This window comes from Hemibagrus wyckioides, linkage group LG24 (assembly GCF_019097595.1).
Source record: "Hemibagrus wyckioides isolate EC202008001 linkage group LG24, SWU_Hwy_1.0, whole genome shotgun sequence".
In the NCBI taxonomy this organism is placed as follows: Eukaryota; Metazoa; Chordata; class Actinopteri; order Siluriformes; family Bagridae; genus Hemibagrus; species Hemibagrus wyckioides.
Window position 1 is genome coordinate 8,351,583 of NC_080733.1, and position 24,248 is coordinate 8,375,830.

Genomic DNA, 24,248 nt, shown 5'->3' on the forward strand with positions numbered 1-24,248 from the left:
GTCAGGCTGCAGTGTGTGTGTGAGATGATGTACACACTGTATAGTAGTCAGGCTGCAGTGTGTGTGTGTGATGTACACACTGTATAGTAGTCAGGCTGCAGTGTGTGTGTGTGTGTGTGATGTACACTGTATAGTAGTCAGGCTGCAGTGTGTGTGTGTGTGTGTGATGTACACTGTATAGTAGTCAGGCTGCAGTGTGTGTGTGTGTGATGTACACTGTATAGTAGTCAGGCTGCAGTGTGTGTGTGTGTGAGATGATGTACACACTGTATAGTAGTCAGGCTGCAGTGTGTGTGAGATGATGTACACACTGTATAGTAGTCAGGCTGCAGTGTGTGTGTGTGTGAGATGATGTACACACTGTATAGTAGTCAGGCTGCAGTGTGTGTGTGAGATGATGTACACACTGTATAGTAGTCAGGCTGCAGTGTGTGTGTGAGATGATGTACACACTGTATAGTAGTCAGGCTGCAGTGTGTGTGTGAGATGATGTACACACTGTATAGTAGTCAGGCTGCAGTGTGTGTGTGAGATGATGTACACACTGTATAGTAGTCAGGCTGCAGTGTGTGTGTGAGATGATGTACACACTGTATAGTAGTCAGGCTGCAGTGTGTGTGTGTGTGAGATGATGTACACACTGTATAGTAGTCAGGCTGCAGTGTGTGTGTGTGTGAGATGATGTACACACTGTATAGTAGTCAGGCTGCAGTGTGTGTGTGTGTGATATGATGTACACACTGTATAGTAGTCAGGCTGCAGTGTGTGTGTGAGATGATGTACACACTGTATAGTAGTCAGGCTGCAGTGTGTGTGTGAGATGATGTACACACTGTATAGTAGTCAGGCTGCAGTGTGTGTGTGTGTGAGATGATGTACACACTGTATAGTAGTCAGGCTGCAGTGTGTGTGTGATGTACACTGTATAGTAGTCAGGCTGCAGTGTGTGTGTGTGAGATGATGTACACACTGTATAGTAGTCAGGCTGCAGTGTGTGTGTGAGAGATGATGTACACACTGTATAGTAGTCAGGCTGCAGTGTGTGTGTGTGAGATGATGTACACACTGTATAGTAGTCAGGCTGCAGTGTGTGTGTGTGAGATGATGTACACACTGTATAGTAGTCAGGCTGCAGTGTGTGTGTGAGAGATGATGTACACACTGTATAGTAGTCAGGCTGCAGTGTGTGTGTGAGATGATGTACACACTGTATAGTAGTCAGGCTGCAGTGTGTGTGTGTGTGAGATGATGTACACACTGTATAGTAGTCAGGCTGCAGTGTGTGTGTGTGAGATGATGTACACACTGTATAGTAGTCAGGCTGCAGTGTGTGTGTGATATGATGTACACACTGTATAGTAGTCAGGCTGCAGTGTGTGTGTGTGATATGATGTACACACTGTATAGTAGTCAGGCTGCAGTGTGTGTGTGTGTGTGTGAGATGATGTACACACTGTATAGTAGTCAGGCTGCAGTGTGTGTGTGAGAGATGATGTACACACTGTATAGTAGTCAGGCTGCAGTGTGTGTGTGAGATGATGTACACACTGTATAGTAGTCAGGCTGCAGTGTGTGTGTGATATGATGTACACACTGTATAGTAGTCAGGCTGCAGTGTGTGTGTGTGATATGATGTACACACTGTATAGTAGTCAGGCTGCAGTGTGTGTGTGTGAGATGATGTACACACTGTATAGTAGTCAGGCTGCAGTGTGTGTGTGTGTGTGTGATGTACACACTGTATAGTAGTCAGGCTGCAGTGTGTGTGTGTGTGTGATGTACACACTGTATAGTAGTCAGGCTGCAGTGTGTGTGTGTGAGATGATGTACACACTGTATAGTAGTCAGGCTGCAGTGTGTGTGTGTGAGATGATGTACACACTGTATAGTAGTCAGGCTGCAGTGTGTGTGTGAGATGATGTACACACTGTATAGTAGTCAGGCTGCAGTGTGTGTGAGATGATGTACACACTGTATAGTAGTCAGGCTGCAGTGTGTGTGTGTGATATGATGTACACACTGTATAGTAGTCAGGCTGCAGTGTGTGTGTGTGTGTGTGAGATGATGTACACACTGTATAGTAGTCAGGCTGCAGTGTGTGTGTGTGTGTGAGATGATGTACACACTGTATAGTAGTCAGGCTGCAGTGTGTGTGTGTGATATGATGTACACACTGTATAGTAGTCAGGCTGCAGTGTGTGTGTGTGATATGATGTACACACTGTATAGTAGTCAGGCTGCAGTGTGTGTGTGTGAGATGATGTACACACTGTATAGTAGTCAGGCTGCAGTGTGTGTGTGTGAGATGATGTACACACTGTATAGTAGTCAGGCTGCAGTGTGTGTGTGTGTGAGATGATGTACACACTGTATAGTAGTCAGGCTGCAGTGTGTGTGTGAGATGATGTACACACTGTATAGTAGTCAGGCTGCAGTGTGTGTGTGTGTGAGATGATGTACACACTGTATAGTAGTCAGGCTGCAGTGTGTGTGTGTGAGATGATGTACACACTGTATAGTAGTCAGGCTGCAGTGTGTGTGTGAGATGATGTACACACTGTATAGTAGTCAGGCTGCAGTGTGTGTGTGTGATATGATGTACACACTGTATAGTAGTCAGGCTGCAGTGTGTGTGTGAGATGATGTACACACTGTATAGTAGTCAGGCTGCAGTGTGTGTGTGAGATGATGTACACACTGTATAGTAGTCAGGCTGCAGTGTGTGTGTGAGATGATGTACACACTGTATAGTAGTCAGGCTGCAGTGTGTGTGTGTGAAATGTACACTGTATAGTAGTCAGGCTGCAGTGTGTGTGTGTGAGATGATGTACACACTGTATAGTAGTCAGGCTGCAGTGTGTGTGTGAGATGATGTACACACTGTATAGTAGTCAGACTGTAGTGTGTGTGTGAAATGTACACTGTATAGTAGTCAGACTGTAGTGTGTGTGTGAGATGATGTACACACTGTATAGTAGTCAGGCTGCAGTGTGTGTGTGAGATGATGTACACACTGTATAGTAGTCAGACTGTAGTGTGTGTGTGAAATGTACACTGTATAGTAGTCAGGCTGCAGTGTGTGTGTGTGAAATGTACACTGTATAGTAGTCAGACTGTAGTGTGTGTGTGAAATGTACACTGTATAGTAGTCAGGCTGTAGTGTGTGTGAGATGATGTACACACTGTATAGTAGTCAGGCTGCAGTGTGTGTGTGTGATATGATGTACACACTGTATAGTAGTCAGGCTGCAGTGTGTGTGTGTGTGTGTGTGAGATGATGTACACACTGTATAGTAGTCAGGCTGCAGTGTGTGTGTGAGATGATGTACACACTGTATAGTAGTCAGGCTGCAGTGTGTGTGTGTGATATGATGTACACACTGTATAGTAGTCAGGCTGCAGTGTGTGTGTGTGATATGATGTACACACTGTATAGTAGTCAGGCTGCAGTGTGTGTGTGTGAGATGATGTACACACTGTATAGTAGTCAGGCTGCAGTGTGTGTGTGTGAGATGATGTACACACTGTATAGTAGTCAGGCTGCAGTGTGTGTGTGTGTGAGATGATGTACACACTGTATAGTAGTCAGGCTGCAGTGTGTGTGTGAGATGATGTACACACTGTATAGTAGTCAGGCTGCAGTGTGTGTGTGTGTGAGATGATGTACACACTGTATAGTAGTCAGGCTGCAGTGTGTGTGTGTGTGAGATGATGTACACACTGTATAGTAGTCAGGCTGCAGTGTGTGTGTGAGATGATGTACACACTGTATAGTAGTCAGGCTGCAGTGTGTGTGTGTGATATGATGTACACACTGTATAGTAGTCAGGCTGCAGTGTGTGTGTGTGATGTACACACTGTATAGTAGTCAGGCTGCAGTGTGTGTGTGTGAGATGATGTACACACTGTATAGTAGTCAGGCTGCAGTGTGTGTGTGTGATATGATGTACACACTGTATAGTAGTCAGGCTGCAGTGTGTGTGTGAGATGATGTACACACTGTATAGTAGTCAGGCTGCAGTGTGTGTGTGTGTGAGATGATGTACACACTGTATAGTAGTCAGGCTGCAGTGTGTGTGTGTGATGTACACACTGTATAGTAGTCAGGCTGCAGTGTGTGTGTGTGAGATGATGTACACACTGTATAGTAGTCAGGCTGCAGTGTGTGTGTGTGAGATGATGTACACACTGTATAGTAGTCAGGCTGCAGTGTGTGTGATATGATGTACACACTGTATAGTAGTCAGGCTGCAGTGTGTGTGTGAGATGATGTACACACTGTATAGTAGTCAGGCTGCAGTGTGTGTGTGTGATGTACACACTGTATAGTAGTCAGGCTGCAGTGTGTGTGTGTGAGATGATGTACACACTGTATAGTAGTCAGGCTGCAGTGTGTGTGTGTGTGAGATGATGTACACACTGTATAGTAGTCAGGCTGCAGTGTGTGTGTGAGATGATGTACACACTGTATAGTAGTCAGGCTGCAGTGTGTGTGTGAGATGATGTACACACTGTATAGTAGTCAGACTGCAGTGTGTGTGTGATATGATGTACACACTGTATAGTAGTCAGGCTGCAGTGTGTGTGTGTGAAATGTACACTGTATAGTAGTCAGACTGTAGTGTGTGTGTGTGAAATGTACACTGTATAGTAGTCAGGCTGTAGTGTGTGTGTGTGAAATGTACACTGTATAGTAGTCAGGCTGTAGTGTGTGTGTGTGAAATGTACACTGTATAGTAGTCAGGCTGCATGTACACTATAATATCAGTGATGTTCACTACTGTACTCTACATTGTAGTGTAGAAGAAAACAGTAAGACTAAGCCCTGCTTTGCTGCAGCTGTTTAAAGTGAATGCAGGTAAACACACTGTGTTCATGACGTGAAACCAATGAGTGCAGGATTCGATGATTGGAATAATAGCACTGGGCTGTATTTAATTTAACCCAATATAAGAGCCAAACAGCTCACTGTTGCCTTTTCACACAGCCGTGATGAAGCCCACTCGCTTTTGTCAGTCCATCTGCTCTCTCTCTCTCTCTCTCTCTCTCTCTCACCATCTCTCAATCTCTCCGTCTCGCTTTATGTGGCTCTGCAGAACAGCCCGCGCTTTAACTTTCCCAAATGGCTCAGAATAGACATCTGTGTGCATGGAAATGAAATGAAAGTTAGAATGATTGGACACGCTTGTCTCCCATTTTCTAACATGTTTAGAGGAAGCACTGCTTCACAAAAGCAAAACAGATTAGCTTCACTATTCAGATTTTACACTCGCAAGCATTTGTTTTCAAAATTCTAGCTTTTCCTTGGAGGAAATAAATGATGCATGTAGCGTGTAGGTTTAACTGATCAGCACAAAAGCATCTAACAACATAATATTCCAGTATAATCTTGCTTACTGAGAGACACAATCGATCACCACTTTTTCTTCATACACGCACGGCTCAACTGTGCATTTCTCAATATTATTTTATTGTTATAAGTTTCAAACTTTGGCCTTTTGTCAATTTTTTTTGTTTTATTGTTTATAATTAGCTTGTGCAGTGTTCTAGCCCCAGGCGTCGCACCCTGCTCCAGACTGTGCCTCTGTGTTTCTAGCTAGTCTGGACTTTAAGTGGCTGAGTTCAATTAGATTTATGCCTTCTGTTAAAAATAACCGTCCCACCTTACTGGTCATTAACTCAGTCTGTAAGGGCACAGCTGTGTCACGCGGGACACGCCATATTAAGCTGCTACTGTGTGGATTATTTTTGGGTTTTTTTCCTTTTACGGCTCCATAATCTCTCTCCCGATGATCCATTTTATCTAATTGTTTTCTTTCTGCTTTTCATTTCTTTGCTCGCCATCAGCTTCCTTGTCTTGTTCCTTTATTCACTATGCCAATATTTTTTTTCCTCTTAGACCACCATGGTGTCACTGGAGGGCTTGTCCAAGGTGGTGGACCCTTCTCAACTGACATCCGACTTTGAGGGTAGCCTGGATTATAACCATGAGGAGTGGATCGAGATCCGTGTGGCCTTTGAGGAGTTTACGGGCAATGCAAGGCACTTGTTGGCACGCCTTGAGGAGATGCAAGCCACGGTCACGCGCAAGGACCTCCCCCAGGAGCTAGAGGGCGCAAGGCGCATGATCGACGAACACGCAGCCCTTAAGAAGAAGGTAATGAAAGCGCCTGTGGAGGAGGTGGACGCAGAGGGCCAAAGGCTGCTGCAGCGCATCCAAAGCAGCGAGAGCTATGCCAACCGTCCGGTACCCAGTGTCCCGGGTCAGAGAGATGCTCAGAGTCACGGCCAGCCCAACGCCGACACCCAGGGACTGGTGCCACGTGTCACAGCCCTGCTGGAGCAGTTGCACAGCACACGTCACAATCTGCACCAGGCCTGGCACGTCCGCAAGCTGCAGCTTGACCAGTGCTTCCAGCTGCGGCTCTTCGAGCAGGATGCAGAGAAGGTGAGGAGAGCGCTGAGACTGAGCTGTTGAATGCTGTAACACACTGGTTTATAATTAGTGCATCATTATAATGCAGTGTTTGTGGAGGTGACATGCTTGTGTTTCTGCACGACTGGATCTCTAGCAGGATGTAGTTTAATTTAAAGGTGTTGTATTTGAACTCCGACGACATGTGCGAAGCAGGAATATTTTCAGGATTGACGCCAAAATCAACAGAATCCTTATCTTTATTTGCCATCTTGAATAGTGTTGGTTATTTGCCATATTGAATAGTGTTGGTTTTTGTGCTCCATCACTAATAGAGCATCGTGAATGATGCAAGTAGTGGGTGGAGGATTTTGCATGTTGCTAAGACACCAGGAATTTTTTTTCTCCTCTTGAGAATCAGGTCATTCTTAAGCATCCTATTTTTATCCAGCTCACCTTCCTGAACCAGTGTGCCCATAAACACACAAACACACACTGTACTAAACAGCATCATAGCACCAGTACACTGCAGGATGACCTGCACATGAATAATAAACCCTTCTCCCTCCTAAAATAATTGTGTGTGTGTGTTTGCAGATGTTTGACTGGATCATGCACAACAAAGGCCTGTTTCTGGCAGGCTACACTGAGATTGGCAACAATCACTCACATGCCATGGATCTTCAGACCCAGCACAATCACTTTTCCATGAACTGTATGGTAAGAACAGCAACACAAACACACCATGTGATACACACCCCACATAGACTTCTATATTTGTCAGTGTAGATGCTGTAATGTCAATATGTGGGAACCAGGCAGTGCTTTCTGTTTGTACCCAACAACGATGTTAGTGGAAATAGGAATATTTGTGTACGTAAGTATGAGTGCAAGGTTTTGCCTGAACACTTGTCCATTTAATTCTCCCTTGTGCTTTGTGTTCATTTTCTGTATGTATGTTCCCCATGTAGCTTAGTGGTTAAGGTGTTGGACTACTGACCGGAAGGTTGTCAGTTCGAATCCCAGGTCCACCAAACTCCCTCTACTGGGCCCCTTAGACCCTTAGCCCCTCAAATTGCTCAGTTGTATAAAAATGAGCTAAATTTTAAGTTATCTCTGGATAAGAGCGTCTGCCTGAAATGTAAAATGTAAAACCAGTTTATTCTTTCCATGCTGAAACAGCCTTTTACTGGTGCAGATTTTAATGCCCAGTATGCCATGTTTATTAATCTTTTAGTAAAGTTGTGTGTAAATGTTTGCGTGAGCCAAACAGAACGAAATATTCAACAAAGTCCAAGTGCACAGGCAACCCTGAGCTCGAAACGAATGATCAGTCTAAAGTGAGTTATTCTCACACACACACACACACACACACACACACATTTATTCGTAATAAAGAGCAAGTACTAAACGTTCCCTCAGCCGTGGTGCTTGTTTACAGCTTTTTCTTGGTTGAAAAGTGTCAGTAATATAAAATGGCTGTTTTGCTTGATGGTCTTTCCTCTACTCTTAGTCCCTGACCTGGTGAACTAGCATGAGGATGTGTTTTTAATAGTCACTGCAAAGCATTTCTGCAGGTCTCTCTGGATCAGTGTGTCTGCTTAAAAGCTGTGAACATAATAAAAATAAGCAATTTAACCTCGGCAGTATATCGTGTATATAAAAGTGCAGTAATCCGTGCAAATCCTCTGTCGATCAAGTCGAGGTTTACATTAATTATTCTTCTTATGAGTAAATTTACACACCCTCGGGAGCACGAGCAGAATATAATAGTTTTCCAAGAATTTTCTTTTGTAAAACGCTCATTCGAACCATTTATAACTAAATCTGTTGTATCCAGCTTCATGAATAAGTTCCATTGTTAGCAGCCATCAAAAGAGCTTGTTAATATCACAGTGTGGACTTTCTCCAGTAATGATAGATCTTTGTTACTTGTCTGTGTTTTGTAAGCGGTTTAGGCTAGAATGAGCTGTCAGTTTTAGGAATGGCTGATTACTGAGGGACCCTTTGGAGCACTTACTGTAACAGATTTTTTTGGTCATTTCATGCCTCCCCCCAGTGAGTTCACAGAGGGTCCAGCTCTTAAAATGCTGTTGAGCAAGCACTGCTTGTAAGCTGGCACTGAGCCATTACTGCCCCTGCATCTTCCAGCAGCTCTTTAAAAACACACTGCACATTATGGTTAAAGTAGCACTCACCATTATTCATCTTAATCTCCATTCCCTCTGTCTGTAGTGTGTGTACACCATGGCCAATAGGTTTGATCTAGTTCTTGTACAGAATGGCAAATCTTTTTCCTTGAAAGTCACTTGTAACAGAAGCCTAAAGGCAAATACCGTCAATGAGCATTTAATATTCTCTCCGTGTTGCTGATTTTCAAACAACGATAACGTTCTAGCCAAGAGGTCAGACGAGCTGTTGGAAATGTTTTAAAGCTTAAAGTCTCCGTTCACAAAGGGCCGTTTATACAGATTGAGTGCTTTGTTTCATCAGTGTATGTTCATCAATATCTTTTGAAGAATTCACAAAAATATCGATATCTCTAGCTGTGTGGTAATCACCCATGTACTACAGCAGAGGTGCTAGTATTTGTGATTTAGTTAGCGTTTAGTATTTTTTAACCCCTTAGTACAGAGAGAGAAACATCTAAAAACTACATGCTCAGAGCAGCCGTGAGGAAAAACCCTGGTAGAAAAGGAAGCGCACTGAAGGGAAAAGACATTTGTGGTGGCAGGTTGTGAGAGTCTACCAGCTGCTCCTTCATGCTGAACTTTGACCTGTGAATTCACTTGTAAGCCAAAATGAATGTATATTATTACATAGCAACCACACCAGAATATTACCTCACTGTTTTCTTACTGGACCGTCAGGGCCAGCAAGGCCTTCTCTGCTGGCCTAAACAGCAGTGATCTGAATCACTGACTTGCATTTTAATATATTTAATATATTTTTCCATGAATGTGTATTAAATTATTCCCAATAGTCTATTCTCTACCTTTCATAGGTTTTCTTTTGGTTGCACTGCTTCCAGTAGTGTATATTTATGATGAGAGTATTTATCCAATCATATTTCAGCCAGTGGCTGACATCATGTGTTGCCAGAGTGAAAGAAATCTGCCTTAAGGCCTTCAGAATCAGTAGTTTAAAATAAGTGGCAGTAAAATTGTTCCATTAACCAATCAGATTTCGAGTTGGCATCACTGGGGCCATCTAGCAGGCATACGATCAGCAATTTCCCGTCCTTTGATTGGATAATTGGAGTAGTCAGAGGCAGCGAACCACACAAACTAAATAAAATATATATATTTTAACTCACAATGGCTGACGGAGGAGAAGAAATCAATTTGGCCGCAGACATCCTTACAAATGCATTTTCAAGGTGGACTGTAAAAAAGTGGACTATTCCTTGTGAGGTGTGAAATACTGTAGACTAATTTTACTTTACTATTTAACGGTTGATTAGTATCTATTACTGTGGCGTCATAATGATGGTATAGAGGTGGATTAATTCAGGGAGGACACCAGTGAAGACCTAGGTGTGAAATGCACGGCCCGCCACTGCTGTTGTTTATACCACAGGACTGATGAACAGCAGCTCTGACAGTAGCGCTTTGTAGTTCCCCAATAAATTCATGTTTTTTTTTTTTGCTCTTATTAATTTAGGATAGAGGGAAGAAGTAGTAAGGGAATGGGGGGGATGTTGTAGCTTAATGTTTAAGGTGTTGGGTTGTGAGTTCGAGTCCCAGGTCCACCAAACTGCCACTGCAGGGCCCTTAACCCTTAATTGCTCAGTTGTATAAAATGAGATGTAAGCCACTCTGGATAAGGGCGTCTGCCAAATGCCAGAAAAGTAAATGATTATGATAAGAAGTCTTACAGATGGTTAAAACCGCATGATATGTTGTTCATTAATAAATAAATATAATGGTCATCATTAGCAAATCACTGTGGTATAAGAGGGGAAAAAACATCAGGAAGTTGTGTTATAGAACAATAACGTCAGGGTGGTAATGTATCACACTACCCCATCGTAGGTTATTTTCCTTTACCAGCATACCCCACTGTGTTTAAAATAGTCCTGTGATCCCCTGACCCATATTGGTTTCTTGGACCATCCTGTTAGCAATACTGGCACCTCTGACTGTATACTTTTACAATATAATACAAGTAAAGGATAATAAATTTATGCAGGTTGTTTTAACGGTTAATAAACATTTGTTGTGTTAACCGTGGTTGCTCTGATGATTTCATGGCTTATCTGTGGAATGAACAGCAGAGAGTAATGCTGCGTTGAGCACCAGTCATGCATTACACATCCAGTAACGGAGCAGAATCAATGATCAACCTGAACACCTCCTGTGAAAGCAGAGTGTCCTGCAGACCTTTCCAGACCCATACAGGCACATGCTTTCAGGAGCTTCTGTAATCTACATCTTATTCATTTCCTGTGTTAGAGAGACAGCAAACAGAGGGGTTAGCAAGTTGTGTTCAAGTGTGTAGAGAAACAGGTGATGACAGACTTAACAGAATTCATTGCTTGTAAAATTGTTGTTTTGATAGCTGACATGACTGCACAGATTCTGCAGATGTTTTATTGCAGATTTGCGCTGGGAAAAAGTGAAACGTCTCATTATGACATCCAGAAAGATACGATGTGTTAACAATGTGTTGTCAGAGGCATTCTGGAAGGTTCTCTGGACTTTTACTGCTGCCTGTCTGAGATTGAGATGAGTTATAGATCTGTAGCAGATTAATCAGATTAAACCGCCTCACTTAAATAATGACCAGTACGTTAAACTCCAGTTGGATGCCTTCCAGCTTCCAGCACTCTCATATTAGTCTTCATATACAGAGTTAAACCCTTAGCATAAGTTTAAAGGCTGTAAAAATCAAGTTTAATGAATATGAATTTACTCCCGCAATCATTTTCAAGCGCTCTCTCTCTCTTTCGTGTTTGTTTTTTTATTAACTCTTTGCAATTTGTTCTTTTTCCATTGTCCTTGTGTAGAATGTGTACGTGAACATTAACCGCATTATGTCTGTGGGGAACCGGCTGCTGGAGGCCGGCCACTATGCGTCGCAGCAGATCAAACAGATCTCGGGTCAGCTTGAGCAGGAGTGGAAGGCCTTCGCCGCCGCGCTGGACGAGAGGAGCACTCTGCTGGAAATGTCTGCTACTTTCCATCAGAAATGTGACCAGGTGAGAAAACACACATCGCTGTTTTAACACAGCTCTAGTGACCGGTGGTGGTGGAAGTAATAAAGCTATTGATCGGTGCATTGTGAGTGGCCCAGATATATCCGGTCAGATAAAACGCATCAGTCACGTGAGTTAAATGGAAGTGTAAAGTCAGTGTTAGGTTTTATTAAGAGGAGTCTGGAATGCTAATGAGGTTAGACATAACAGATGCAATTGGTAAAATGTATGAAATTAATGCTGACTGTCTTAGTTTTAAAGGGCAGGGTTACACTTCAATTCACACACACACGGAATAGCAGACAGAGCCGAGAGAACAACATTAAAGATTAAAGGTGTGGCTGACGAGGATGACGTTAATTCTTCATGTCAAAAGTGGGGGAAAACCTTTGCTGCTAATGTAATATGAGCACTTTAACAAAACACCCTAAACAAAGTCATATCTAAATCTCCAGAAGGGGTCGAGTTATAACACTGTGCTCACATTCCTCCTCTGTCACAGTCTACCTCGCCCACTGCAGATATGCTCTAACTGAGCCGTCTGCGTTGTCTCCTTTATTCATTCATTTCCTCAGGAAAATGCCACTGATACTTAGGTAATAGTGATTTGCGAGACAGACGGACTGAGGCAAGGAAGATACATTGCTGAGCTGAATGCAGTGCTGCAGTGTTGTAAAGAGATTTCAAATAGTCTAGGAGTTTCTGTGATTAAACTGTTAGATAGTAAAAAAGTATGTTTTTCTTATCTTTTTTTTTTTTTAAAAAGGCTTATACATATGCAAAAAAAAAAGAATTATGAAAGTTTACTGACCAATCAGATTTACTGACCGTTTACTGACCAATCAGATTTAAGGATTCATCATTGCTGTTGAAGCCTTGATATACTGATCAGGCATAACATTATGAACACTGAGAGATGAGGTGAATAACACTGATTATCACCTCATCATGGCACCTGTTAGTGGGTGGGATATCTTAGGCAGCATGTGAACATTTTGTCCTCGGAGTTGGTGTGTTAGAAACAGGAAGCGTAAGGATTTGAGCGAGTTTGACAAGGGCCAGATTGTGACGGCTAGACGACTGGATCAGAGCATCTCCAAAACTGCAGCTCTTGTGGGGTGTTCACGGTCTGCAGTGGTCAGTATCTATCAAAAGTGGTCCAATACACAGTGCAGGGCTGTTTTGGCAGCAGAAAGAAGACCAACAAAATATTAGGCATAATGAGTGTATATGCTGCGTGTATAAGACCGCACTGTAGCAGGAGGCGAGCTTGCCCTATTTTTTTGTGCTGCTGCAGTATTCCTCTCATGTCTGCTGCCTCTTCATGCAGCTGCAAGATTTGCCCTCTTTTTTCCAGAGGTTTCTCGCCTGTCAGCTTTGCCCCATCCAGCAATCTCTGTCAGTGCACACAAAGCCTGATTTCAGCCGTTCTCATGCATGTATTCTGTTTCAGATTCAGAAACAGGGGCTTCCCACAGGCTACTGGGATGAATGGTCAATGGTCATGAGGGGTGGTTTTTTTCCTCTCTTTTTTTCCATCAGATAAAATATTTATTACACTTCATTATTGAAGCTATTGCCTGTTCTTGTTACAGTATTTCTCCTTTATTAGCATACTTTAGCCTCATTTCTTTTCCCTCCTTTTATATACTTTATATAGAAAACCTAACTAGTGTTTTTAGTTATTTAATATTATTAAACTCTACAGCTTGATAATTCATTATAATGCTAAAAGATGTTATTCACTCTCTTTAATAGTTAATAACATGGACATGCGTAGGTTGAGTGTTATGGCTGTGAATATGGCTGTGTTATTGATGATGTTTAGCAACATTGGAGGACTTCTTTATATCTCTTCTGTGTGTCTTATATCTACAGTACATGAGTAATGTGGACTCGTGGTGTAAGGCGTGTGGAGAGGTGGATTTGCCCTCTGAACTCCAGGACCTAGAAGACGCCATCCATCATCACCAGGGCTTGTACGAACACATCACCACTGCCTATTCTGAGGTACAGTACTGTGTGGGTGTGTGTAGGAAGAATAAAGAGACTGCATTTCTGCACAATGGGTCTGGATTAGACACAATTGAATCTAATTATACTATGAAAAAAAAATTAAGAATGCAGTAAATAATCCTACACTATAAACCTTTCCTTTAACACACTTTTCCCCCTTACATGTTTTCCTTACACAGGTTAGTCAAGATGGCAAAGCCTTACTAGACAAACTTCAGCGACCCCTGACCCCTGGCAGCGCCGATTCCCTGACAGCCTCGGCTAACTACTCGAAAGCCGTTCATCACGTACTGGACATCATTCACGAGGTGCTCCACCACCAGAGACAGCTGGAAAACATCTGGCAGCATCGCAAAGTGCGTCTGCACCAGCGCCTGCAGCTGTGTGTGTTTCAGCAGGACGTCCAGCAGGTAATAAACACACACACCCTGAGACATGTGTCAGCAAGCTGAGAATAGTGTGTATGCAGAGCTGCTTTTTGTTTTTGTCGGAAATTGCACTTTGCACTCTTTATTCGATCTTACATGTTTTAAGATGCTTGATAATACGGGGTCAGTTAGATGAGGTGTGTATTAATGTGAGGCTGATGTTGACCTAGCATACACAGAAACACAGAGAAGGAAATTTAAAAAAAAATAAAAAATCAAAACCAGCTGAATAACATTTAGATGGCACAAGTTTTACTAAAGATGCTGAGCTTCTGTATTTATAGCACTACACTGTTGAATTCTCCATCTGATTTGGTCAATAGGTGTTGATTTATGTTGTTTAACAGCAGCTCTGGCAGTAGTGTAGGCTGTAGGATCGTTAATGCACACCTTCTAATATGTTATTGTTTCTATAGTAACAGCTCATTCACAGGGAAAATCAAAATATGTTATTTAACACAGAAGACATGTCTGCTGTTTAATACACGAACACTAGTGTAACTCTAGCGTCAGAGCGCTTTATAAGCAGTAAGTGTATGTAGTGGACGTTCCATGACACTGAATGTAACTATAAAGGGATATAGGTTCAGTTCATTAGGTTTTATCTTGCAGTGGTGTAAGAGGAATAAAGCACATCACATCACACTACATCACTGATTCATTTCCTATAACAGCATTCTCTTTTATTTCATCCTTTATAGATTATATATTTGGATTACTTCACAACCTATTTGGTGTCTGTTTGACCACATGGCACTGATAAGGTCTTATTACACTAGGATGCTCGCAGACACCATGTTTAATTTTTATTTTCTATTAATTTTGATTTCTTTTATTTGGTTTCTTTGGTGTAATTTTAAATTATTTTATTATTTAAATTGTATTTATTTTTATTATTATTTTTATTTATTTATTTATTTTATAGCTTTATTTTATTATATGTCACCACTGCACTTTTTTTAAAAATTAAAGCCTATCACAGTTTAGCCTGACTACACACAGACCCCTGTCAGGTTCAGAGCCTGAAGTGGGGATTTAAAGAGCATTAAGGGAGTGATGGAAGGATAAAGGCGGAAAGGAAGAGGGATGTAAATGAATAATTAAAAGCGAAGCCTCTAGGTTGCAGGATGATGTTTGCTAATTTGCTGATGTAATGGTGCACAGTGGCTGGAACGCCTCTGCCTCTCTGAGCGCTATTTAACCTCTGCTCGCTTTTCCACTGGGTTTGACTGCAGACCAGTGAGAGACTGCAGACCGGTCTCTGCCTTTAAAAAAAGCACATGTCTGTTTGGGCAGGCTATAGCCAAATGTGTAATTACTGCCGATGCCATGTCTTTCATCAAGCCAGAAGAACAACACCACAGCATCTTGGCAAGAAGAACCATCGATTTATTTTCATGTGCACACAACAGAAATAAACACATAATTAGACAGTAGGAATGTCCTCCTGTGCTGCCTTTTTTTCCACTTTGTGTCTTTCTAGTTCAGTCTCAGTCTGTGTCTCTGCAGCAGCGCGCTCTCCGTAGTTGCAGGATTTCTAGATGAACGTGTGCTGGAGTCGATCTGTCGTGCGAGAGGCTTTGGGTGCTCGCGTATGGAGGAATGCGCTACCACTCTCAGCACTTTATAGAGCGGGATACTGTTGCTATGGAAACCAGAGTTCTCTGCAGCATTCAGGTGCAGTGCACTCGGAGAGTGACAGCGAGACAGAGGAACAGAGAAGGGAACACACAACCTTTTCAGGGCACATCTGCATATTTAGCTTTTCTATGCTGCCTTTGTGCTGCAGCATCATTAGCTCGAGTTGTTTGACAGAACTATTCTCACATCTGTCTTACACGAGGAAAAGGTAAAACGCTACATGATTTAATTTCTACTTTTGTGTGTGTGTGTGTGTGCGCACCCACGTGCAGGTGCTGGACTGGATTGAGAACCACGGTGAGGCGTTCCTCAGTAAACACACAGGAGTGGGGAAATCTCTCCATCGTGCCAGAGCACTGCAGAAACGCCATGAGGACTTTGAGGAAGTGGCACAGGTGTGCACCCCTCTCTACCTCTTTCTCTTTCCCTTTCGTCTCACCTGCTTTTTGCTTTCTTTTTAGTAGCATTGTTTACTTAGCTTGTTAAATAGAAGTATGTCGTTTATCTATCTGTAAGTCTGTCTGTTTATCTATCTAACTGTCTGTCTGTCTATGTATGTATCTGTCTGTCTATCTATACAGACAATTGGATAGATACATCATGTAGATCTATTTATCTAGCTGTCTGTCTATTTACCCGTCTGTCTGTCTGTTTCTGTCTCTATCTATCTATCTATCTATCTATCTATCTATCTATCTATCTATCTATCTATCTATCTATCTATCTATCTATCTATCTATCTATCTATCTATACAGACAGATGGATAGACACATCATGTAGATATATTGTAGATCTATTTATCTGTCTGTTTATCTGTCTGTCTGTTTATGTATGTATCTGTCTGTCTATCTATACAGACAGATGGATAGATATATTGTATAGAGAGAGCAGATTGATCAGATAGTGATTAGGATGAAAAGTGCTGCTTAGGAAATCTTCATCAGTGCCAGGGAACAGTAAATGGCATGTGTACAGTATTGTACTGTATGTTGTGTATGTTGCTGTACTGTAGCCTTGACTGTATGTATCATGTGTATGTGCATGGCTCAGAACACATACACCAACGCAGATAAGCTTCTGGAGGCGGCAGAGCAGTTGGCACAGACGGGCGAGTGTGACCCGGAGGAGATCTACCAGGCCGCCCACCAGCTGGAGGATCGCATCCAGGACTTTGTGAGGCGGGTAGAGCAGCGTAAGGTCCTGCTCGACATGTCCGTCGCCTTCCACACCCACGTGAAAGAGGTGCTTCTGCGTTTCTGATTTATTTGAAAAAAATTCTGATTTGCTGCACGTTGGTCTCAAACACAGTGAGCATTTAAGCACTTCTGGAATAGCGCAGGGTTAAGTGTCTTGTTGAAGCAGCTTTGAGACATGTGGTGTGTGTGTTTTTGTGCTGCAGCTATGGACGTGGCTGGAAGAGCTACAGAAGGAGCTGCTGGATGATGTGTACGCTGAATCAGTGGAGGCGGTGCAGGATCTCATCAAACGCTTTGGCCAGCAGCAGCAAACCACGCTGCAGGTTACAGTCAATGTCATCAAGGAGGGGGAGGATCTCATTCAGCAGCTCAGGTACACTCGCTCTACCTCAAAACCTGCTCTCTCAAACATCTTCATGCCTTAACATGACCTACATCATTCATCTTTAGCTTCAAGTGGACCTGTTGGTGTATTAGGATTCTACACATTTCAAGTGTATTGTTTTATCCACACATCCAATCAAATCACTTTAGGTCTTCATTTTGTTAAATTAATACATTAAAAAAAAGTTATTCGGACATGGCTAGCTGTGCTTTGCAATGTGGTTACCATGGTTACCACATGACATGAAAAAGGAAGGAAGCAGCTTTTACCTGCTTTACTGAGAGGGAATTCTGACCTTTTTCGGTTTGGGAGTGAAAGGAGAAAGATGGAGCAATTGCACAGCCTGCGTGTGAAAGGCTTTTTAAGCTCTAGACAATTTTGCTGGCATTTGATTCGCCCAATTTAATAGAAATTGTTACAGTTGTAAATCAGCTCAAGCCTGGTTAATAACATTAAACAGTCCAGTAGGGACCATGGTGTGATATATGCATGCCAGAGTGAGAAGATGCACAGAAGGCTGCGCATGCTAACTAGATGTGATGGAGAACAGTAGCCCAGTATTTTTGCAATTGTTGGCTGTGGGGATTTTTTTTGTGTTTTGTGTGTTTGTTGCCCCATGGTTTGCTAGTGTCACTGTGATTGACAGAAGAGAGAGAGAGTGTGCCATCTGTCTCACTCCAGATAAGCTTTTGCTTTAGACTCCTGATTATGGATATCTGCGTCGTTGTTGGGAATCAAACATCTGATCTCGACGAAAGTCGGACCAGGACCTCTGTATTTTAACATCATAGTACACTAGTACATGCTATCGCTCAAAGAGATGGCAAACCTGCGGCCTTCTTTTTTCCTCTAAATTAAAACAAAATTGAGACAACTACTAAATACTGCCATTTGCTTACATGTTTTGAAAGCTCAACGGGTTTTCCTGCTAGAAAAGCACAGCTTATTTTTGCTCTCCTGCTCTCCATAGGCCATTGGCACAGACCTGTTAAAACTGTTTGAGTAGCAGCAGATCACCGGTCAATGATATCTGCTGAGTGCAAACATTTCACAGGTTCTGAAAGGACATTAGACGTGCGGATTATGAAGGGAATATTTGGAAAATGTGTTATGTTTTTGTACTCTATTCCTCTTCACAGTAAGCAGACCTGCACCAGTATTAGATAGAAATCTGCCCAATATATTTGCACTTCATGCAAATATAACTGCACTATCATGCAGTTCAGGTTGGAAAGCTTTGATTGACTACAAATCTGTCCCAGTAACACCAGAATGGAGAAAATGATCAATGTTAATTAAAATAAAAGTGTTATACTAATTTGAGTCTAAAAAATGAAAACCATATCAGCCCAGTTTCACCCAGCGCTGCAGAATGACTTGTTCGATTTTGGACCTCTTATTCCCCATTTTGCTGCACTGCTAGCAGAATCCTTTTGACACATTCATGATCTATATGCAGCGTTCTGCAGCAGAGAAACGTGAATCTGAATTTTAGCAGCTCTGTCTGCTTATGTAAGCTCCGAGCGCGAGAGAAAGTGTGTGTGTGAGTGAGAAAGATAGAAAGAGAAGCTTGTTATAGGTCCTGGAGTCTCTCAGTCTCTCAGCACCCCTCAGGCAGGCAGTGTAGCTCTCTGTTTCTCTGTCAGCTGGCTCACACTGCTCCTGCAAAGCTTTATCCACGTCACTCTCACCCTCACAAACCTCACACACCAGCCAGCCAGTATAACAGTGCAGCCAAAATCTAATGCTTCTTATTACATTATTAAGGCTGAATATTCAACATAATTAATGAGCCTATGAGCTGCTGTGCATGACAAATATGCCTTGTGCAAAAACAATACATTTATTATGAAAAGTTACATTTACATAGTCATGCTGCACATTCACACCGCTTTATTTCCCTTCAAGTTTCTCCATTAATCCCTGTTATTATTTGTATTATCATAATATGTGGAGAAAAAATGATGCATGGTGCACACGTCAGCAGTTAGGGCATTAAAATTGAACGTGATGGCATGTAACTTCTTGACCTGTCATGACAGATTATGTCCTTTTTTTTTTTCATGGGCTGAGTTTTCACAGTAATGTATATGGCATCCTTGGTGTTTCCTCATATAATTTAATCCTGTCATAAAGATGATAGAGATGCATCATAAAGAGCTGTCATAAAGATGATGCACTTGCCATAAAGTGACTTGGCCATTTAGCTGTCAAGTGCTGAACCTTTAAAGCTCGTTAATTAGTGATGGAGATTTGTGTAAGCACATGAAACTTAGTCTTATTTAGGAGATTAAAGTCATTTATAAATACAAAAAGCTTTCTCTGCTGTTTCTAATAACAGTTCTCTTCATGTTTCCGCTCTCAAAAAAATGATGTGCTTTATGGAAAACTCTGGTTTCTGTGCTACCTCAGGTGCTGTAGAAAAATCGATATTGACCACAAACCTGCAGCTAAACAGGGCAAGGGGGGGGTATTTCTGCTTGCCTGTCAGTCCACAATGCTCTTCCCTGCACCAACGCTCAAGCACATAACTAGGCAGTATATGCACATATGTTTTGAGAGCATTGAAAGAAAAAGGCTGTAATTGTTTGATTTATTTTTCTTCTTCTCATTAGCTTACCTGCTATTTCCCACCCACCAGCATTCAGCCAGCCATATCATACGACAGCCAAAAAACTGAAGAGGTTGTGTGCTAACGCATGCTTCTTCTGATAGATATAAAGTCAGCCACTTGTGCTCATGCTGTGCCACAGGGCAGCGTAACACCCCCTGAGGAACCTGCCCATTTCCTAATACATGAGCTCAAGCATGACCATGACCAACTACATGTATGCCATCAATCGCACCCAGAGAGCATGACCGAAATCTTGGATCACTATTGGCCAAGTTTCTAAGAATGTACTAAAATTATTAATGGTACCTTTAAGAATCTCAGTAGATAGAGAAGTGGATGTACTGCATATGTGGACTATATAGAGTGTGGGAGGAGAGTGAATATGGATAATGTAGAGCTGGATTAAGAGGTGGTAGGAGCATCAGAGGTGAACAGAGATGGAGTGATGTGGCTGTGAGTTGTTTAATCAGAGAGTCATCGGTGATGTCATCATCTCTCAGAAACTCACTTACACCCTCTTCCTCCCCACTCATTCTTATACGCCTGCCACTTTGTTATACAGTCCTGGTTGCGTAACCACAGCTTTAATAATTGTCAGCTAATTATGTAGAGGAGTACTTCATCCACCCATGCACAGAGGGTTTTTATTTATTTATTTATTTATTTATTTATTTTTTGCAGCCCACTGTAACATGCTGGCATATATACGCTACACACACACAGCTGCATGCTTCCAATACATCAAACCTACAAGTCTATACCTTGTTGGATTTTATAATGAAGGTGTAAATTATTCTGTCATGAAGGTCAAGCAATTAACATTACGTTCTGAGCTGGAAAGAAATTTTCTGTACGTTCTGTGTCTGGCTTTTGAAACACCGTAACCTGGAGTCCCTTACTTTTCACACAGGGATCATGCCAGCGGATTGAACTTAGATTTGACTGCATGATCATAGAAATGGTTTCTTTCTGAGGCCTGCTTGGCTAACTGTGCTACTCACCGTGAAAGATTAACATTTATTATTACGGTTTTAAATTTATTTTAATATATTTTTTAAATATTTTATTTATATATTTTTTTAAAATACATTTATTTATAAGTTTATTACTGATTTAAATTATTCCAAGTTATGGGTTAATTAAATTTGGCCTTGTTGATTACGATATGACTGATTACAGTGGATATAAAAAGTCTACACACCCTTTTAAATGATCAGGTATAAATCGGAAAAAGATGCACTACCGCTCAAAATTTTGAGATCACTGCATATTTCAGCTACTGAGGAAGACTCCCATCAAGCCAATCCATTTTGTGGGAGATGCTCCAGGAAGCATGGGGTGAAATCTCATCAGATTATCTTGAAAAATTGACAGCTCGAATGCCCAGGCTGTAATTGCTGTAAAAGGTGTTTTTTTTGATGAAGGCAAACTTTGAAGAAAACATTCATCATTTCCATCAAAATCATTATTTCTAACTCTGACATGTCAGCATGTCCTGTTCTTTTGCTATATTTTCTATTCAGACTAATTTCGTGTGTTTCCTTGGAAAACAGTAAGTTTTGAGTGATCCCAAACTTTTGAGCGGTAGTGTATATTTGGAGCAAAAACTAGACAGTCTATCACCGAGAAAGCACAGGGCTCCTGGTGAAGTATGGTGAAGGCAGCATCCTGTTATGGGGCTGTTTCTCTTCAGCTGGAAATGAAAGCACAGTGTATCACCCAAAAAGCACAGGGCTCCTGGTGAAGCATGGTGAAGGCAGCATCATGTTATGGGGCTGTTTCTCTTCAGCTGGAAATGGGGCTTGAATAAAGATAGATGGAATGATTGATATCTACGGATATCTATATCATCTGCAGGCTAAGGGTGAAGGAAAGTTTCACTTTTCAGCATTGATAACAATCTAAAACACAAAAACAAGTCAAGAAAAGGTCAAAAGAAGTTGATCAGTGTTTATCGTGTTGCCCTGCCTGAGCCCAGAGCTCTGAAGCCCAGTGAAAAACCCGTGGAATAATTTGAAGAGATAGATTAGATAATAGATTATTTGATAGATCTGGACTATTTTTGCAAGGAAATTTATAAAAAATAAAATAAAATAAATAATTGTACACAATTAATCTATGGTTTAATTTTGTTACGTTACTAAAAACCTGCTATTTTAACCGGGGTGTGTAGATTTTCCATATCCGCTGTATATATTACAGGAAATGATTATTTTGATCCGTTTCTTCTTGTTTTCATTCAACATGTATTATTGTAGCAGTGTTGTACATAATGAAGTGGTTTTAGTGCAAGTAGCAATAATGTGCTTTTGTGGAAAGAAATAATCCAGTGCTGAATATGAATGAAGTGGAAGATGGGATTAGTAATGTACGAAGACTCCGGCTGCTAATTAACCCGAACAATGGATTTGTGAGGTCATTTTCAGCAAAGTTAAATTTGCACCCGTGTGTGTGTGTGGGGGATATAAGCAGCTTTATACCATAGTGCTGTGATTTATTATTTTTTGCTTCATGTTTGCGTCCTTTTCCCACAATACCAGTTTAACCACTCTCGTTGTTAAGCTTGGAAAACAAACTCAGTAAACCATAAGTACGGGTTCTTAATTTTCCCACGGGTAAACCTTACTGTAGGAGCTAGATCTATTACATGTTTCTTAAAACGTCACAGAGAAGGCTTTTTACTGTATATTAGGACAGTCAAACTTTCTTAAATAAATAAATGAATAATGTAATGAAGAATGACAATGAACAGCACCGGTACTGTGTGTGTCTTCACTGGGTACACATGATTATCTTGAATCTTAATGTTTAATGATATTAACGCGAGTCAAAAAGCAGAATGAACTACAAGCCAAGTCATGTGATCAAAACCCTCGTTCTGTGATTAAATAATATCTCTGTACTGTGAAATGACCTCTGACATGTACTGTGTGTGTTTCCTGCAGAGATTCAGCCATTTCGAGCAATAAGGTCCCACACAACAGCTCCATAAACCACATTGAGAGTGTGTTGCAGCAGCTGGATGAGGCTCAGGCTCAGATGGAGGAGCTCTTCCAGGAGCGGAAGATCAAACTGGAGCTCTTCCTCCAGCTCAGGATCTTTGAGCGTGATGCCATTGATGTGAGTCATGCTAATGCCACCTGTGTGTGTGTGTGTGTGTGTGTGTGAGAGAGAGTGTTTTGAATTGCATTGAGTATTCACTTCTCATACAATTATGTATGGGTGTGGTTTTGTGCATATAATAATAAAACCTATTTATGTAAAGCCTTTCTCATCCGCAATCACTAAAATAAATCAGAAAACCAAAAATAACTCAGATGTGTACACTGGCACTGCAGATACCAAGGGTTTATTTCTAAGCAGGATGAAGCTGGCAGTCAGAAATGAAAAAAGAAAGACACACACACACACACAAACAGCCAGTATGAGCGCTGTTAGATAATAGCCATGATGAGGTTGTATCTCCACCTTCCAACATTATTTTCACCCTTGTCAACAGAAATTTCCTGTTTTTCTTGTGTCTCTTTTCCCCCATTTAAATAAACGGGACACCAGAATCACAGCACCGCTCTTCAGTGAAGTCTGTAACCGTGCCGATACGAGCATGTTGTGCCAGTCGCAGTATTTTTGATGGCTGATGCTGCCACACACCCCAATCTGCTGTCCCATAATGCCACCTGGCAACACCGTCTCTCTGTTATACATCCCCTTCAGCTAGAGTTTGTTAAAGCTCTGCCTCCAACAGAGAAACAGACTTGACCACTGACCAAAGCAGCTTCCTGCTACACTAAGATTAACCTCACAGTTCAAAAAACCCTTCCAAAAAAGCAAATGGAATATAAATCTGGAAATGGAAGTGTGTGTGTGCGTGTTGAACTAAAACCATGTGTTAGTTGAAATGAAGCCCAGCAGCTGTAGTTGTGCGCTCCCTGCTGTCTCATCTCCAATTAACCAGCAATTAATGAGCTGCAGCTTTCACAAGCTAAAAAAGAGCTGTAGCCAAAAGTGATTGTTCACAGCGCTCATGCACACACTGTGCTTGCAGAGTGTGAGGGTCAGGATGAGGTCAGCCCCAGCACATGCTACAGAGAGGAGAACTTTAGGATCCGGGTCTCAGAAACCATTTCGCATGTTTCACTTCCCAAGCATCTGCTCAGGGTGCTTTTGTTTTTAGTGCTTGTGAATACTTTTACTTTAATGAATGAAACTACCAGTATTTGAAATATGACTCCTTTCTTGTCACAGTCATCTTTCAAACTTCTGTCTAAACCTTGTGATTTCCAGATGGTGTGAATGGAAAGACGTTTTTTAAAACTTCACTAATATTGTTAAGCCTACTAAAAAACACTTTTGCA

General features: G+C 41.7%; 1 protein-coding gene across 9 annotated transcripts in view; it reads left to right on the forward strand.

Annotated features, from left to right (window-relative positions):
* trioa (trio Rho guanine nucleotide exchange factor a) overlaps positions 1–24,248 on the forward strand; it is a 109,681-nt gene that overhangs the window by 59,054 nt on the left and 26,379 nt on the right. For all 9 annotated transcript variants that reach the window (XM_058377824.1, XM_058377825.1, XM_058377817.1 and 6 more), the window contains 9 exons: positions 5,900–6,448; positions 7,013–7,135; positions 11,424–11,615; positions 13,491–13,622; positions 13,808–14,038; positions 15,970–16,092; positions 16,749–16,940; positions 17,098–17,267; positions 22,839–23,013. In XM_058377824.1, the coding sequence (XP_058233807.1) occupies positions 5,900–6,448; positions 7,013–7,135; positions 11,424–11,615; positions 13,491–13,622; positions 13,808–14,038; positions 15,970–16,092; positions 16,749–16,940; positions 17,098–17,267; positions 22,839–23,013 (1,887 nt within the window). The remainder of the gene's footprint in view (positions 1–5,899; positions 6,449–7,012; positions 7,136–11,423; positions 11,616–13,490; positions 13,623–13,807; positions 14,039–15,969; positions 16,093–16,748; positions 16,941–17,097; positions 17,268–22,838; positions 23,014–24,248) is intronic.